The sequence below is a fragment of the Culex pipiens genome, chromosome 2 (assembly GCF_016801865.2).
Source record: "Culex pipiens pallens isolate TS chromosome 2, TS_CPP_V2, whole genome shotgun sequence".
Classification (NCBI taxonomy): Eukaryota; Metazoa; Arthropoda; class Insecta; order Diptera; family Culicidae; genus Culex; species Culex pipiens.
The window spans coordinates 129,786,897-129,802,485 of record NC_068938.1 but is presented as its reverse complement, the minus strand read 5'-3'; the positions used below and the strand labels follow the sequence as shown (position 1 = coordinate 129,802,485).

The window sequence follows — 15,589 nt, the reverse complement described above, 5'->3', positions numbered from 1 at the left end:
TTGGCACTTTTGTATTAATAGTTCCAAAATTTTATTGGACATAAATATAATCGATAAAAAAACTGTGCAAAGCTAGAGCTGGTTTTTCGCATTTGCAGCTGAAACAGATCGTTTTTTTTAAGAGAGGATCAATTCACAGAAGATGATTTGGGACATGCTTTATTACTAGGATTTGAAATCCCAAAATTTTACTAGCAATTATGTGTCAATAGATAAGGTATCAAATAGTGAAATTTTTTAATGAAGTAGGATAATGTTGTACTTAATTTAAGTTTTAAGTTACGTTAACATGATATTATCGTTTTAGTAAACAACATTGATAAAAAAAACTTAAAAAATAAAAGTAAATTTTTTCAACTTTATTATTTTTTGTTCAATTTCTATCACATCTACCGCCTCGGGTTCGCCCAAATCAGAGTGCGTGGAAAAATATGCTCACACAGCACTGCGCTCATGGATAAAACATGAAAAACATTTACTTGCCGGCTTCTCTCTTCGTTTGGGTTGGGTTGGAAAAGCGCAACGCGCAACGCGATACCGGCATGCGCGCGAGAGAGAACCCACTCTTGATCTCTGCTCTCTCACGAATTCTCTCTTCTTCCATGTGCCTTGTTGGCGTTTGCCGGGTTTGATTTTTCTATGATAAAATTTCGTTTCAAATTTGAATTCTTGAACAGTCGTTGCCTGCACGTTGCTCGGAACGGTTGTGGAACTTGTGCAAGTTTTGAGTGGCGGAGAAATTGAAGTGATCCATTAATTAGGATCCCGAGAGCATAGTGAGTGGAGTTGAGGAGCAAAAGCAAGCTGCCGAGCAGTCCCAGTGGCCATACGAGTGCGGATCGTCGGATCGTACGGATACACCTCTTCTAGGAGAAGAAAGTTTCTTGGTTTCAGCCGTTTTCCAGCTTCCGTGAAGTCGTGGTTTTCGGTTTTTGGGTTGACGTCGCGGACCAAGCAGCGTTCAGTTCAGTTGTGCAAGTGCAGTGCTAGCGAGCAGTTCAAGAGCAGAGCTCACCGTTTTTTTGTGAACTTTTCGTGAAAACACCCCGTTCATCACCATGAGAGAAATCGTTCATCTGCAGGCCGGCCAGTGCGGAAACCAGATTGGTGCTAAGGTAAGCCTCGCTTATCAATCGTAACCGTTGTACTTCCCCTGTTGGTGACGAACGCTGCTTCGACTGTTATCGGCGTGACAAAACTCTGTGCAGGTCAAACATTTGCTAAACTGGGTGTGCAGAATTGGATTGATTGGTCGGAGGAAGTTGTTACAGTTCTGGAGTACACATGTTGTCGATTGGACATGGAGTTTTTGTTTGTTGATAAGAAATTTGGTGCGATAAGGCAGCTGCAGTTTGTGTGGTCGACGACGTCTCGTGATTTGGAGTGAATAATGCGTTTTGTTCAAGGGAAAAACAATGATTAAGTGAAAGTGGAATGCTGGGTGCTGTTCCGAGAAAGCTTTTTGTGGCAGTCATTTCTTTGAAACGATTGATTGTTTTTCCTGGTTTGTTATTTGTTAGTTGATACTAATAAGTGACATTTATTGATACTAAAGATTTAAGGTTTTTTTTTTGAATTCAGGATAGATTTAATTATTACTGTTTTAAATGATATATTTGATTTAGATGCTTGGTTTTCAACTGAAATAATTCAGAATAATTTTGGAATTTTCAAAAACAAAAAAATACACGTGTTTTTCAAATTGTCCTTTTGGTTTCTCTTGATGATCAACCACTTTAAAAGAATGTTGCATAACTTAACATTTTGACTCTTTATCACAACCTTTATCTTAATGAGCACTGACAAAAAATTACGGAACATATGTTTTTCTATTTCGATTACCTATTTGCACTTTTATTTCCGATTGAGATTTTGAGCTGTCTACATCAAACATGCATTTAACTCTTCTGCTGCCTAATTTCATTGAAAGATATTTATGTTTTTCTTGATTAGTTGGTCAGTTTGAACAACTGTTGTTCTATAAAAATCTAGTTTCATGTTTTTTTCTCATTTAATTAGTACTTTTGTATGCTTTTATCTTGTTAGTTTACCTATTATGTATATTTTACCTATTATAAACATAAACCATTAGCTTTTAAGTCGCAACAAACATTATTTGGGCCATAACAAATATATTTCATAATTATTTTGACATTTATGTAGGGGATATAAGTTAAAACTATGGTTAAAATTAACCTCAGCATAATTTTTTTTTCAAATTAATCAAATTTGTTTCATTCCACTTTCTAACGATTTTTAGAGATAAAAAAATTGAAAAAGAATTATTTATTGCGAAATTTTGAATGAAAGCCTGTGTAGAGGTGGGGTTGGGAGTTAGAAGGTTAATGATGTTTAAGAAAGAATGTTTAAGATAAAATTATTTACTCCACTACTAAAAATTGTCAACGGAATTAATTTTTTATTACAAAAATAAACGAATTTTCTTTGATTATTTGTCAAATGAATTAATTTTTTTACCTAATATAGGGAAAATTCTGCAATAATCAAAATAATAAATATTTTGTAATTTTATAAAAAAATCTTTTGAAATGTTGTTGGTCATTTTTAAGTTAAAAATGATTCTTACTAATCAAGTTAATGATTCTCTTAAAGTTTAAATCATTCATCATCAGTTTTTGTTTTTGACGTATTCTTGAGGTAATTTTGAACTTCTTTTGTTCTATTGAAAGACCTCTTTTCTCAAATTTAGTGTTTTGTTTCTCTTATTGAACAGGAGAAGAAAAAAATATGTTTTCATGAAACTTAAAAATTTTAATGAAAATAGAAGCCTAATCTACTGAAAACAGTTTAAAATGCATTTTTCTGCATTGATAATCATATTAAGCATGTTTGAGCTGGATTAATATTATTTGAATTTTTAGCAAATTCCATTGCACAGCACCGAACAAAAAAAAATTTGCAGAAAATATAAATATTTTGGAACTATTGATCAAAACAACTGGACAGGTGTATAATGCATTTTAAATCATCATTTCCATTCAATTATTGAAAATTTTCGGATTTTCTTATGTTCGTATAAATATCCCGTCCACATTTTAATTCTTTTGAGTTATCTATATAACTATGTTTGAGAAAACATTTTATATACGAGATCCTAACAAGTAAATCAAATGATTCCCTTGTTTGCATAAATGTCCCAAATGCATTTTTTAATCACTTTTGCAATTTTGTTCTAAATTTTGTGAACTTTCAGAATAGCAGTAAATATACAGTTTATTTATTAAACCGTAGTAATTTCCGGTTTATTCAGCATTTTAGTTTTTTTTCTCAGCTTGATGATTTGGCAAATATGACATTTTTGCGAAATTGATCAATCTGGTTTAAACAACTGTATTCTATTGCTTAGCTCATTTTTCCCTTCCTCTCCTTGCTTAGAAAAGGCTATGAAAACACTCGAAAAATCTAAAGTTGACTTCATAGACCCGCCTTCACGTGTACATATCGACTCAGAATCAAATTCTGAGCAAATGTATGTGTGCGTGGGCACTGGTTGAACCGATTTGACCATTTTGGTCTCATTCAGTTATGCTAAAAAACTTGATTTAAGTCCGGAAAATTGTTAAAAGGGTGGTTTTTGGAAATAAATATAATATATGTTAAGAAAGGCATTTGAAAGACCTTTCCAACACGTACACAAGATTGAAGATCTGACAACCCATCAAATGTTATGATCACTTAAGTGGTTAATATACACTTTTTTGAAGCCGGATCTCAGATAAATTAATGAAAATTATGTTCGGATCAATCTTGTCACCCATCGTTGGATGCGTAATCAGAAGACCTTTCCAACGAGTCCGGAAGTTTGAAGATCTGAAGTTAAATTCAGAGAACATTTGTAGGACGGACATTGTTATTAAAAAACATATGGGACATTTTTGCTATCATTTTATATCATGTTTGGAAAGAGAGCTGCCGTGGCTGACTGGTTACGGTGTTTGCTTTATAAGCGAATGGTCCTGGGTTCGATTCCCATCTGCTCCCAACGAGAAAGTATAGGAAATATTAATCTTGAACATCTGAACATGAACGAAAAATCAAAGTCGCTCGATTCGGGGTTCGATCCCCCGTCCTTTGGATTGGTAAGCAAAAATGCTAACCACTAGGCCATCACGGCTTGGTGAGCTATGACTGGAATTAGGAATACTGTTACTGTCTTACTATATACACGCTGGGTCCTTGTCCATTTGACAAGGGTTCGGAAGTTCTAAATAACGTTTGAATCCGATTGGTGCAAACGTTCTTCAGGGCGGGGCTTGTCGATAAAGCTGAAGTACCTCGCGCTCGGCTAGCCAGCGTAGAAATGGGTCACCGAAGCTCGGCAGAGCTAACACCTTCCAAATGCCTATGCGAGTTATTTGCATGTATAGAATGTAGATCTAAAAATACATGGAAACAACTCAATTTGTAAGTAGCGGCCGCGTGGTCCCGTTCGGTTGGTTGCACACACACACACACATTTTATATCATGTTTGGAAAAAAAAACTGTTTAAATGCTGTTTACAAAACTATGAAATTAGGCTTTCTTAAGTCTCGAAATTTGTAATCAACTGTTACATGCTGAATTGTTTGCGTAAGTCTCAAATATGCTTAATCGCTTTCAGTCAAGCTTTATTATCGATGCAGAAACTAAACAATGCCGATGACTCATCCACTTCTTCAACAACACTCTAATATGCATCACTGGCACGTTGCAAATTTCCTCACAAACGCACTCGCCATATTTCATCGCTTAATTTGACCCTTTGTGGGCACATTTGCTCCAAACAAAGCATGATGTCATGTGTCACATGTGCGTGTATGCAATTATGGAATTCGTACAGCTGCACTTCGGTGGTTTGACAGTCAGTGTGCGTCAAAAATGACAGTTCGCCCAACTGACTGAACGGTGTCAAACTACCACGGTTGTACTGTGTTTGTGTCCTTCCCAATTACAACCTCCCATGCCGAAGGCATCTCATATTTCTTCATAACCTCAAACCCGGCCTGCTCCGATGCATTTTAACATCTTTTTCATCTTCCACAAGATAAAGTGCCAGCCTGACTGCCTGCACTTGTGCGCGCAATCTTCTTTGGCTATTCCGACTATTCGAGAAAGCATTTGAACCCTTTTGCTCCGTCTTCTTGGGGCAGAAGTGGACCAAGTGCAGCAGTTCATCAACAGCGAGACGATAACTCAATCGGATGTTGTGGTTGGTGACCCTGTTTCCTTCCTGCTGACTTTGATGGATGTTAAGGGCACGTTGATTTGAGTTCAAATCTTGAACAAACAGTTGTTCGATGTAGAACAACAGGAGATTTTGATAATTCGAGGGATTCCCAAAGCTCGCGCAACGGGTCCGATAATTATTATCGCTGTGCGAAAATCACATTTCCCAGTTTCGTTTGCTTTTTATTTCATTTCATCTGCTCGCAAAAAAAAAAACCTAAAACTTATCGGTACTTGCGCACAGGGCTGCGGAGTCGGGTCATATTTCAAGCGACTCCGACTCCGACTCCGACTCCGGCTTTCTGAGTTTAGCCGACTCCGACTCCGACTCCGGCTCCGGCTTTCAGCTCAACCCGACTCCGACTCCGACTCCAACTCTGGCCTTCCAACCCTAGCCAACTCCAACTCCGACTCCGACTCCAGCTCTCAACAAATTGTTGGCTCCGACTCCAACTCCGACTCCACGTATTTTAATTTTTTTCAAAAATTATTGACTTATAATTATGAAAAAAACGATAAATAGGATAATTTAATTACTCTCTAAGTGTCAAATTTTTCTCAAGGAAAATAAGTTCAAATCACTAAACGGGAAAAAAGTTTTTAGGTTACAAGTTTTATACGTTATTAAAACAGAAATTTAAAAAAAATCAGTTTTGAAGGCATTTTTAGAAGTTTTTTTTTTTTGAAGAATTATGTTAGTAAATAAGGATTTATTTACATAACCTTAAATTTATATTTAGTTTATTAAAAACTAATGAATTTAAATATTTAATTGTTTTTTTTTTAATAAATCATTAAAAGAAACCTAGCCTAAATAATCGATTAACATATTAATTCAATTTGCTCAGAAGCACAGTGACTCTCAAAGTCAATTGGATTTTTAAATATAATTTCAAACGATTTTTTTTAAAGCTCCATAAAGCCGGGTCCGGTGGTTCAGTGGTTAGCGTGGTAGCCTCTCACCTCAGTAAAGCCTGGGTTCAATCCCAGACGGACCCGGTGGCATTTTTCGAGACGAGATTTGCCTGACCACACCTTCTATCGGATGGGGAAGTAAAACGTCGGTCCATTTGCGTAAAAAGAGGTTTTGGGTGACTCACCACACAAAACCTTCGGACGCCTAGAAATGAGCAGAAATTTGCAACTGAGCCCACAAAAGACCTGGGGGTCGTTAAAGTGGATTGCTTTGCTTTTGATTTTGATTAAAGACGTACATGGACATCACGCCATCGCTGAAGGAGATTATTATTGCAAATCAATGTACCTGCAAAATTTCTTCGTGGAAAGGACGTTAAGTGGTTCTTTTCAAATATCCTTGACTTAAAAAATATTTTACCAAGGATTTTTTATTTATTTAAATTTCAAATTTTCGATTTATTTTAAAGGAGGCGCGCGATACTTCTTGAATCTTCACCTCAAACGAAGCTTTATGAATGATCGTGCGCCTCCGATAAAATATTTTCTAGGTCATATTTGCGTGGGACATATACATTATGAAAAAAATCTTACCGTTTGAATAATGATTGGAAAATTAATAAAAATCCTATCATTTTCATTATTATTTTTTTCTATTATGTCCTTTGGAACAGAAATCTTGACATTCGTTCAACGATAATTTGCAATAATATCAAAATATTTTGTCCAAGGATAGACACTTTCATATTTTAGTAGAGCAATAGTAAACATTAAAATAATCGATATATTTATCGTATTCAACAGCGATGGAATAATCATCATCAAAATAAAATTTCTGGACGTTCATCAAGAGAAAAAATCCGAAAGGAGCATAGCTCTCCTCTCTCGCGCACGAAAGATCGGTAAAAAGAATCTAAAAAAATCATCATCTTGATTATTCGGCGGAACATCTTTTTCACCACTACACAGAAAAAAAAAGTTGAGTTTTGGAATGTTGAAAATTTGGTAGGTTGAATATTACCTCTTTTTTTGAGTAATATTGCATAAAAAATGTGTAAAAGTGTGAACCTGATGAATATTCATCAAAAACTGATGAAAATTAATCATTTTCTGGGGTAAAATTAATCATTTATTTTGCCACAAAATCTGTCACCATTTCCTGATGAATATTACCATCATTTTTTTTCTGTGTACACTTGCAAGTGTAACGTCACACGTCGAAAAATGACCAGTCACATCTTGTAGATGGGCAATATGTGTAAACAAAGTGAAATAAATAGTATTAAGTGGTGCTGACAAGGAAATTCACAAAAAATCATCAGCAAATTGATTTTCTTGGAGAACTTCGGAAGCGATTTTCTTTTGCGTGATGTGCCTCCTCTCTCTTTCGCGGGTGAAGAAAGTTCGCCAGCGAAATTGATTTTTTTTGCGATTATTCCATCCCTGGTATTCAATGATAATTTCAAAATAAGTTGCACCTGGGTAATTCTCTACCAACTCACACGAAATCGGGAAAAGTTGCCCCGACCCCTCTTCGATTTGCGTGAAACTTTGTCCTAAGGGGTAACTTTTGTTCCTGATCACGAATCCGAGGTCCGTTTTTTGATATCTCGTGACGGAGGGGCGGTACGACCCCTTCCATTTTTGAACATGCAAAAAAAGAGGTGTTTTTCAATAATTTGTAGCCTGAAACGGTGATGAGATAGAAATTTAGTGTCAAAGGGACTTTTATGTAAAATTAGACGCCCGATTTGATGGCGTACTCAGAATTCCGAAAAAACGTATTTTTCATTGAAAAAAACACTAAAAAAGTTTTAAAAATTCTCCCATTTTTCGTTACTCGACTGTAAAAATTTTTGGAACATGTCATTTTATGGGAAATTTAATGTACTTTTCGAATCTACATTGACCCAGAAGGGTCATTTTTTCATTTAGAACAAAATTTTTCATTTTAAAATTTCGTGTTTTTTCTAACTTTGCAGGGTTATTTTTTAGAGTGTAACAATGTTCTACAAAGTTGTAGAGCAGACAATTTCAAAAATTTTGATATATAGACATAAGGGGTTTGCTTATAAACATCACGAGTTATCGCGATTTTACGAAAAAAAGTTTTGAAAAAGTTACTTTTTGCGTTTCTCTTTGTTTCGTCATCCGTGTCTGTCGCGGGTGACCATGAACGGCCATGATCGATGACGACCAACTTTTTCAAAACTTTTTTTCGTAAAATCGCGATATCTCGTGATGTTTATAAGCAAACCCCTTATGTCTATATATCAAAATTTTTGTAATTGTCTGCTCTACAACTTTGTAGAACATTGTTACACTCTAAAAAATAACCCTGCAAAGTTAGAAAAAACACGAAATTTTAAAATGAAAATTTTTGTTCTTAATGAAAAAATGACCCTTCTGGGTCAATGTAGATTCGAAAAGTACATTAAATTTCCCATAAAATGACATGTTCCAAAATTTTTTACAGTCGAGTAACGGAAAATGGGAGAATTTTTAAAACTTTTTAAGTGTTTTTTTCGATGAAAAATACGGTTTTTCGGAATTCTCAGTACGCCATCAAATCGGGCGTCTAATTTTACATAAAAGTCCCTTTGACACCAAATTTCTATCTCATCACCGTTTCAGGCTGCAAATTATTGAAAAACACCTCTTTTTTCGCATGTTCAAAAATGGAAGGGGTCGTACCGCCCCTCCGTCACGAGATATCAAAAAAACGGACCTCGGATTCGTAATCAGGGACAAAAGTTACCCCTTAGGACAAAGTTTCACGCAAATCGAAGAGGGGTCGGGGCAACTGCTGTGTGAGTTGGCGGAGAATTACCCACCTTTTTTGATATTTTTTGTAAGTTTCAAATATTTTAAACGTGACACTTTGATTTTTTTTGTACTAAGTTATAAACAAAATGCGCATGTTAAGTTCCAGGTAGTAGAATGTTATAATCGTTGATTATTTGATGGAAGAGTTATACTTTTAGCGAGTTTTTTTTTCCAGATTTCCAAAAACAGTGATTATTACTTTTAATGTATTTATGTACCTCGTTAAGTTATGATATTACATACTTGGGTTAGAGAGGATTAAAAGGTTATGCTTTAGTGATTATAGCGATATAAAACAATAAGAGCATTTTTTTTCATAACATTATTTTTATTAGGTCCTTTTCGGTACTGGGACCTGGTTAGGACCGAGTCGGCAACAATTAGAGCATTCCAATCACAATAAAAATGCTTCAAAAACATCTGATAAATCTCTTTAAAAAAAATGAAACAAAGTGGCAACGCAGTGCATGCGACTTAAAAACAATTAAAAATATAAGAAGTTTTGTGAATTAACCTGCATTGTAATAAATTATGAACAAAAATAAAAATAATATGTTTTGTTAAACTTTAGATAACTCCGACTCCGACTCCGACTCCAAGTTATCTAAAATTGTCGGCTCCGACTCCGACTCCGACTCCAGCTCATAAAATTTAGCCGACTCCGACTCCGACTCCAGCTGTTCAAGTTTTGACGACTCCGACTCCGACTCCGACTCCGACTCCGGGTCCCCAAAAAGACCCGACTCCACCGACTCCGGCTCCGACTCCGACTCCGACTCCACAGCCCTGCTTGCGCAAATGGTTTTGCGAATCCACGTCTGAGCAGCGCTGCGAGTGTGATGTACTGGATTGTACGGGATGTTTCCACTCCACACTGTGGCGTTGATGTTCTTGTTGTTGTACACCATGAACAGAGAGAGTGTTCTTCTTTATCGCTGCTACTGACGGGCTGGCCACGGTCAGGCTAGATATCCAGTCAAGCTGAACGAATGTCGAGGTTTTGCCGCTGCGCGGCGGAGAAAGAAAAACAGCCAGAGTCATGTACAGCTATGGATTGCCCCCGGAGAGTGCTGCCGGTGTTTTGCGCGAAAAACAAGAGCAAGAGCAAGTGCGCTGGATGGCCGGAAATGGTGTTGGATTGCAGAAGAATGAGAGGTTCGGGGAGACCACGTGGTTTCTGAAGGAGTGACTTAAGATTTTTGCATTTGAAAATGGTTTCAACTGTTTAAACAATATTGACTGAGAATAAGATACATTGTAGTTTGTAAAATTCATTGAAGTTTCAATCTTGAAAAAAAAGATTATTGTTATTTCCGTAACAGGAGGAGTAGCATTATTTGAATGTGTTTTGTTGAAAGTTAAAGTTGTTATTGCCGTTGCAAATTTTATTTTATGGTACTTTAACGAGTCCTTGAACAATGTAATGGAATTCTATACATTTTATGGTTGTATTCTATTGTCGATTTATAGTTTTATTTTTGACCTTTTCTCCATACGCTGAAAAACTAACATGCTCCTAAGTCTTGAAATTTCGTGGAATCCTTAATAAATCCATGTAAAATTATAATTTCGATAAAAGGTCGTTCAAAAAGCCTTCATCCATAAAAAAAAATAATGTTCGCCAAAGATGAGAAACAATCGTGCTAATATTCAACTTAATCTACCCTGGAATGCAATCCAATCACCACGTCCGAGGGTGATTTCTTCCAGATTGACTCCGTCGGAATTGCACCGAACCATAACAAGCGGGCAAACGAAGCCCATCAGCGGTAGTCGTCATCAAATCTTCTCCCGGAGTCTACGACGACTGTCGACTTGCCCAAGTCGTCCACCAGCTCACCGCGGTCTCTCTATAATGAGTTTTATTACTCCGGCACCATTGTTAATCCCATTTCCCGCTTCTTTCCGAAATTGCTCACACACACCCGGTCCCAGGTCCAGCCCACATCCACCATGTGTCGGGCTTAGTTTTTCCCACAGCAAGTACGCGGCGAAGAAACCCCACATCGGCACAGTCAGCAGAGTAGAGCCAGAGATAGAGAGTACATAATCCATAGCCGATTCGCTGCGGACTCGCGGCGCGGACTCTGGGCTAGATTTAATTTCAGGCTTCATAAAATATCCGCTATCTTGGCGTGCGGTGGCCAACAATAATGCCCGCAGCTGACTGATCGTCATCATCATCATCAACGGTGGTGAGGCGATCATCAACACTCATCCAGCGATCCGGCGATCATTTCGCGCCGCGTGGAGTTTAATGGCCAGATGCAACCATACTGTTCCGCGGACTCCTGTGTCTTCTAGAGCTAGAGACGTAACCCAAGCTGAACTCGACTTGAGACCAGCCATCCGTAGCGTTCCTTCTGGCCGGCAAACGGAATTAATCAGCACTTTTGATCCGCACGATGGCTGGCGAGATTTGCTGACTTTTGGGTTCGGGCGTAATTTGAGCAAGTCGTCGTCACTCACGGAAAATTTGTGGTGTGGACTTAGTGCAGACTAGCGCGTTGACTAATGTTGGATTAAGTTGGATGTTCAGGCGGAATGGGACAAGTTTAATCGCAGCTGTCCTGGCGTGATGTGTGTGTGAAAGGATGGAAAGAATTATGTCTGTTCTTTCCGGGATCATTCGAATGGAGAGGATTGTACTAGCAGGGTTGTACTCTTAAAATAAACCATTTCACAAAAAAATTACGAAATTAATTCACGAAATCGACAACAGTAATTATTTCTAAATAAAGATATTGAGCATTTTCACAGTATTAGCATTGTTTTGTGAATCTTGTAAAAATTAAAATATTATATTTCGAAAGGACAAAAATTAATCAAACTACCGAGTCGTTAAAGAAAAAAAAAAGTTTTTTTTTATACCATTAAATTCTGATTTTACCTGTTTGAACAACATTGTAATATAAATAAGAAAATGTTGATACGTGTCTGTTATCAAATCGTATGACTTACTGAAATGTTTTCTAAATACAATTCATTAGCAATTACAAGGTTTGGTCCTGAAATGTTTAAAAAAAAATATACATTTTTTAGGGGACTAAAAAGTCATATTTTGTATCATTTATAGGCTTTTTTTGGGAAATGTTTATATTTTGCTTTATTTAAAAAGAGTTAATAAAGAAAAGCATTACTTGAAAAAATATGTGTGAAAAGCTGAGAAAAAAAAACCAATTTCAAATTTCAACCCCTTTTTTTAAGCAAAAACTTTCACAAAATGCTTTAAACATCATTACAGTTATGCTGTTACCATAAATTTGCAAAATATTAATGAATTTATGCTTTTTTCATAATATTTTATGTCTTTTCCCGATTCGATCTCGTTCAAAAATTTAAAATTAGCAAAAAGTCGAAAAGTGTCTTATTTAATTAAAAACGTTGCTTCGCCTTTCTGACATTCCTATAGTAAATACATTCAGTCAAAATAGCAGAATTCCTTCTTAACACGATTAAAAAATAAGCTTTATTACTGATTTCTTGTGACAGCGTTGGTAGATCTTATTTACGCATTCGACGATGGGTCGCATAATAGATACGGACAACATTTTCTTTAAAATATCTGAGATCCGGCCTCAAGAAAGTGTATGAATAACACTTAAGTACTTATATCTTTTGATAGGGTTACCAGATTTTCAATATTTGGTCTTTTAAATACCTTTTTAAAAATGTATAACATGACGGTTTTTCCTACAAAAGCCACCCTTTTTAAAAAATTTACGGACTTTAGTCGAAATTGTATTTTTAGCATAACTTATGAAGTACTTAATTAAACTTTACAATTCTCAATAGCGACTTATGGAACCTCAAGATGGATCGAATACAGAATGTATTTTAAATAGTTTACAATCAATTGTTCACTAGGGTGTAATAACAACATTGAGTTTCCAGCTCAGCAATTTTTTAGTTCCTTTTTGGGGTCCTAAACAACTCCCCAAAGTTTGAGAAAGATTAGTTAAGTCCTCACATTGCACAAAGCGATTCAATTTTTAATATAAATTTGTATGGGAAAAACCATTTTTTTTTATTTTGAAAGTTTGAAAATCCACGTTTTACGCGATATAAAAACCAGATTCATATTCTGATGCTCTGGAAGGTGCTCTGCAACTTTCCCGAAGAGAGTTTGGTGCTAACTAGCTGAAAGAAGATACAGCGTCCTCAAAACTCGTCTAAAACGTGATTTTCGAGCAAAAAACACATTTTAGACGAGTTTTGAACACGCTGTATCTTTTTATAGGAGCAAGTTAGCACCATACCAAACACCATACTCTCTTCGGAAAAGTTGTAGAGCACATTCCAGAGCAACCGAATATGAATCCGGTTTTTATATCGCGTAAAACGTGGATTTTCAAAATTTCAAAATTCAAAAAAATGATTTTCCCATGCAAATTTATATGGCAAATTGAATAGCTTTGTGCAAAGTGGGGACTTAACCATAAGTTCTCAAACTTTGGGGAGTTGTTTAGGAACCCAAAAGGAACTGCAAAGTTGTTGTGCTCACTAAATTTGAACAACTTTACTTTTTTCCATACAACCATATTACACCCTATTGTACATGTTTCATCGATGATTTTTTTTTTTAAATTTCCAGCAATAATAATGACAAAAAATTACAAAAGTTTTCAAATTTCACCAATTAACCCGTTCATTACAATTTTTATGATAGATTCTTATGTTAAATGTTATGTCTCAGCATTTCAATAAAAATGGTACTTCTGTTTTTTTTTGGTTTTAATACACATAGTAAAAAGATGTATAAATTTGGAAGGTGTAATTTTGTAAGGTTGAATATTAACTCAATTATGATATAATTTTACCTCAATTTAGACTGAAAAAGTGACTTTACACCAGAAAATGGTAAAATTACACATTTTCAGAGGTAAGATTACACAATTTGTATAACATAAACGATGCTCCCCTTCCCAGATGTAATGTTACCACTAGAGGGTGACGAGCGGGAATTCCCGGGAAAAATTTCCCGGGAAATCGACCATTTTTGGACTTCTCGATTCCCGGGAAATTCGGTCGAGACTCCCGGGAAATTTTAAACTTATATATTTTGAAGCAAAATTATATAAACTAATCAAGAATTATTTGAAAAATTCAAAATTGTTTTGTAACATTGGGTGTTTAATGTTCTATGTTCAAATTCAAATTAACCAATGGTTCTCTAATCTTCCTATTCATATATATTTTTTTATTTTTAAATTTTAACTTGTCAAAAAATCCAATAACTATAATTTAGAGAAGCCAAAAAATGTGGACCCCAAAATTTACCTTAAAACATACTCTGCAGTTACACCCCAGAAATGAAATTTAATGTTTTTTTTTATAAATCCAGAGTGTTATAGGACGTTATGAAAAAACTCTAGAAATATTATTTTTATTTATTATTTCTAAGAGGTAAAAGCTTTTTCAAGATAAGTTCAAATTCCATATCTTCTCTCGAGCATAGCAATTGTCATTTTTTTTTTCTAGGTACCTAAGTTAATTTTCAAGGTAATTTCTTTTTTTTATGTCAAAGCGATGTCAATTTATGTTTCACGTCAACCTCAATATTACATTATATTTTGGGAAAAAAAAACTCTGGAGCGGTAATCTTTGTAAAGTTAAGGTTCGCCAATTGTGAATACTCCGGTTTTCCTGATAACTGTAAATATATCTTCAATTTAAATTTACAGTTGACCTTAAAAAGGATAAAAAAAAGTTTAAATTGTTATTTTGAGTCGTTATTTATCATATTGCAAAAATCTCGATACTGGGAAATTATATATTAGCTATGTTTTTACTTCACAAAAATTTAATAATAAGAAGTTCATGGAACAAGTTTGTGCAACATTTGAAAAGTCACTCATTGCGAATTATGATTGGTAAACATTTTAAAACAATTGTAGTAAACTATATAGTTCCTCAAAATTTTGAGGATACTTAATTTAATGAATAAATAATGAATTTAATACTTTTCTTTTTGAATTTTGCCACTATTGGCATAGTAAAAAAAAACTCCCGGGTCCCGGGAATTCCCGGGAAATGGACAAATTCAACTCTCGATTCCCGGGAAATTGAAAATCTCGAGAATCGTCACCCTCTAGTTACCACGATTTTTTTCAATTGTGTACTTAACATAATTTTTTTTAATTATTTGAAATTTCTCTGAAAATGCTATTTTTGTTTCTTTAGTTTTAATATACACAGCAACAAAAATATATAAATTTGGAAGGTTGAATATTAACTCAATTATGATGTAATTTCACCTCAATTTAGACTGAAAAAGAGACTTTACTTCAGAAAAGTGGTAAAACTACACATATTCAGAGGTAAGATTACACAATTTGTGTTACATAAAAGATGCACCCCATTCCCAGATATAAAGTTATCGCGATTTTTCAATTGTGTACTTAACATTATTTTTTTAATCATTTGAAATTTCTCTTCTTAATTCACCTAGCCCTAACACTGTATTTTTTTTGCAAACATTTTTGTTTTTGAGTCTTTTGTGCTCTAGACCACTGTCTAAAAATTGTAACTTATTTCCGAAATAAATTGGCAAAAAGCGCCAGAGATGCCAGATGGTTTTTTAAAATGTCTTTAAAAAGTCTGTGTATGTCTGTGCATTTG

The 15,589-nt window shown here is 35.2% G+C and overlaps 1 protein-coding gene across 1 annotated transcript in view; it reads left to right on the top strand.

The window, feature by feature from the left end:
- Positions 1-679: 679 nt before the first annotated feature.
- LOC120425394 (tubulin beta-3 chain) overlaps positions 680-15,589 on the top strand; it is a 54,340-nt gene continuing 39,430 nt past the window's right edge. Inside the window, exon 1 of the mRNA XM_052707468.1 lies at positions 680-1,115. Within this exon, the coding sequence (XP_052563428.1) occupies positions 1,059-1,115 (57 nt within the window). The 5' untranslated portion in view covers positions 680-1,058. The remainder of the gene's footprint in view (positions 1,116-15,589) is intronic.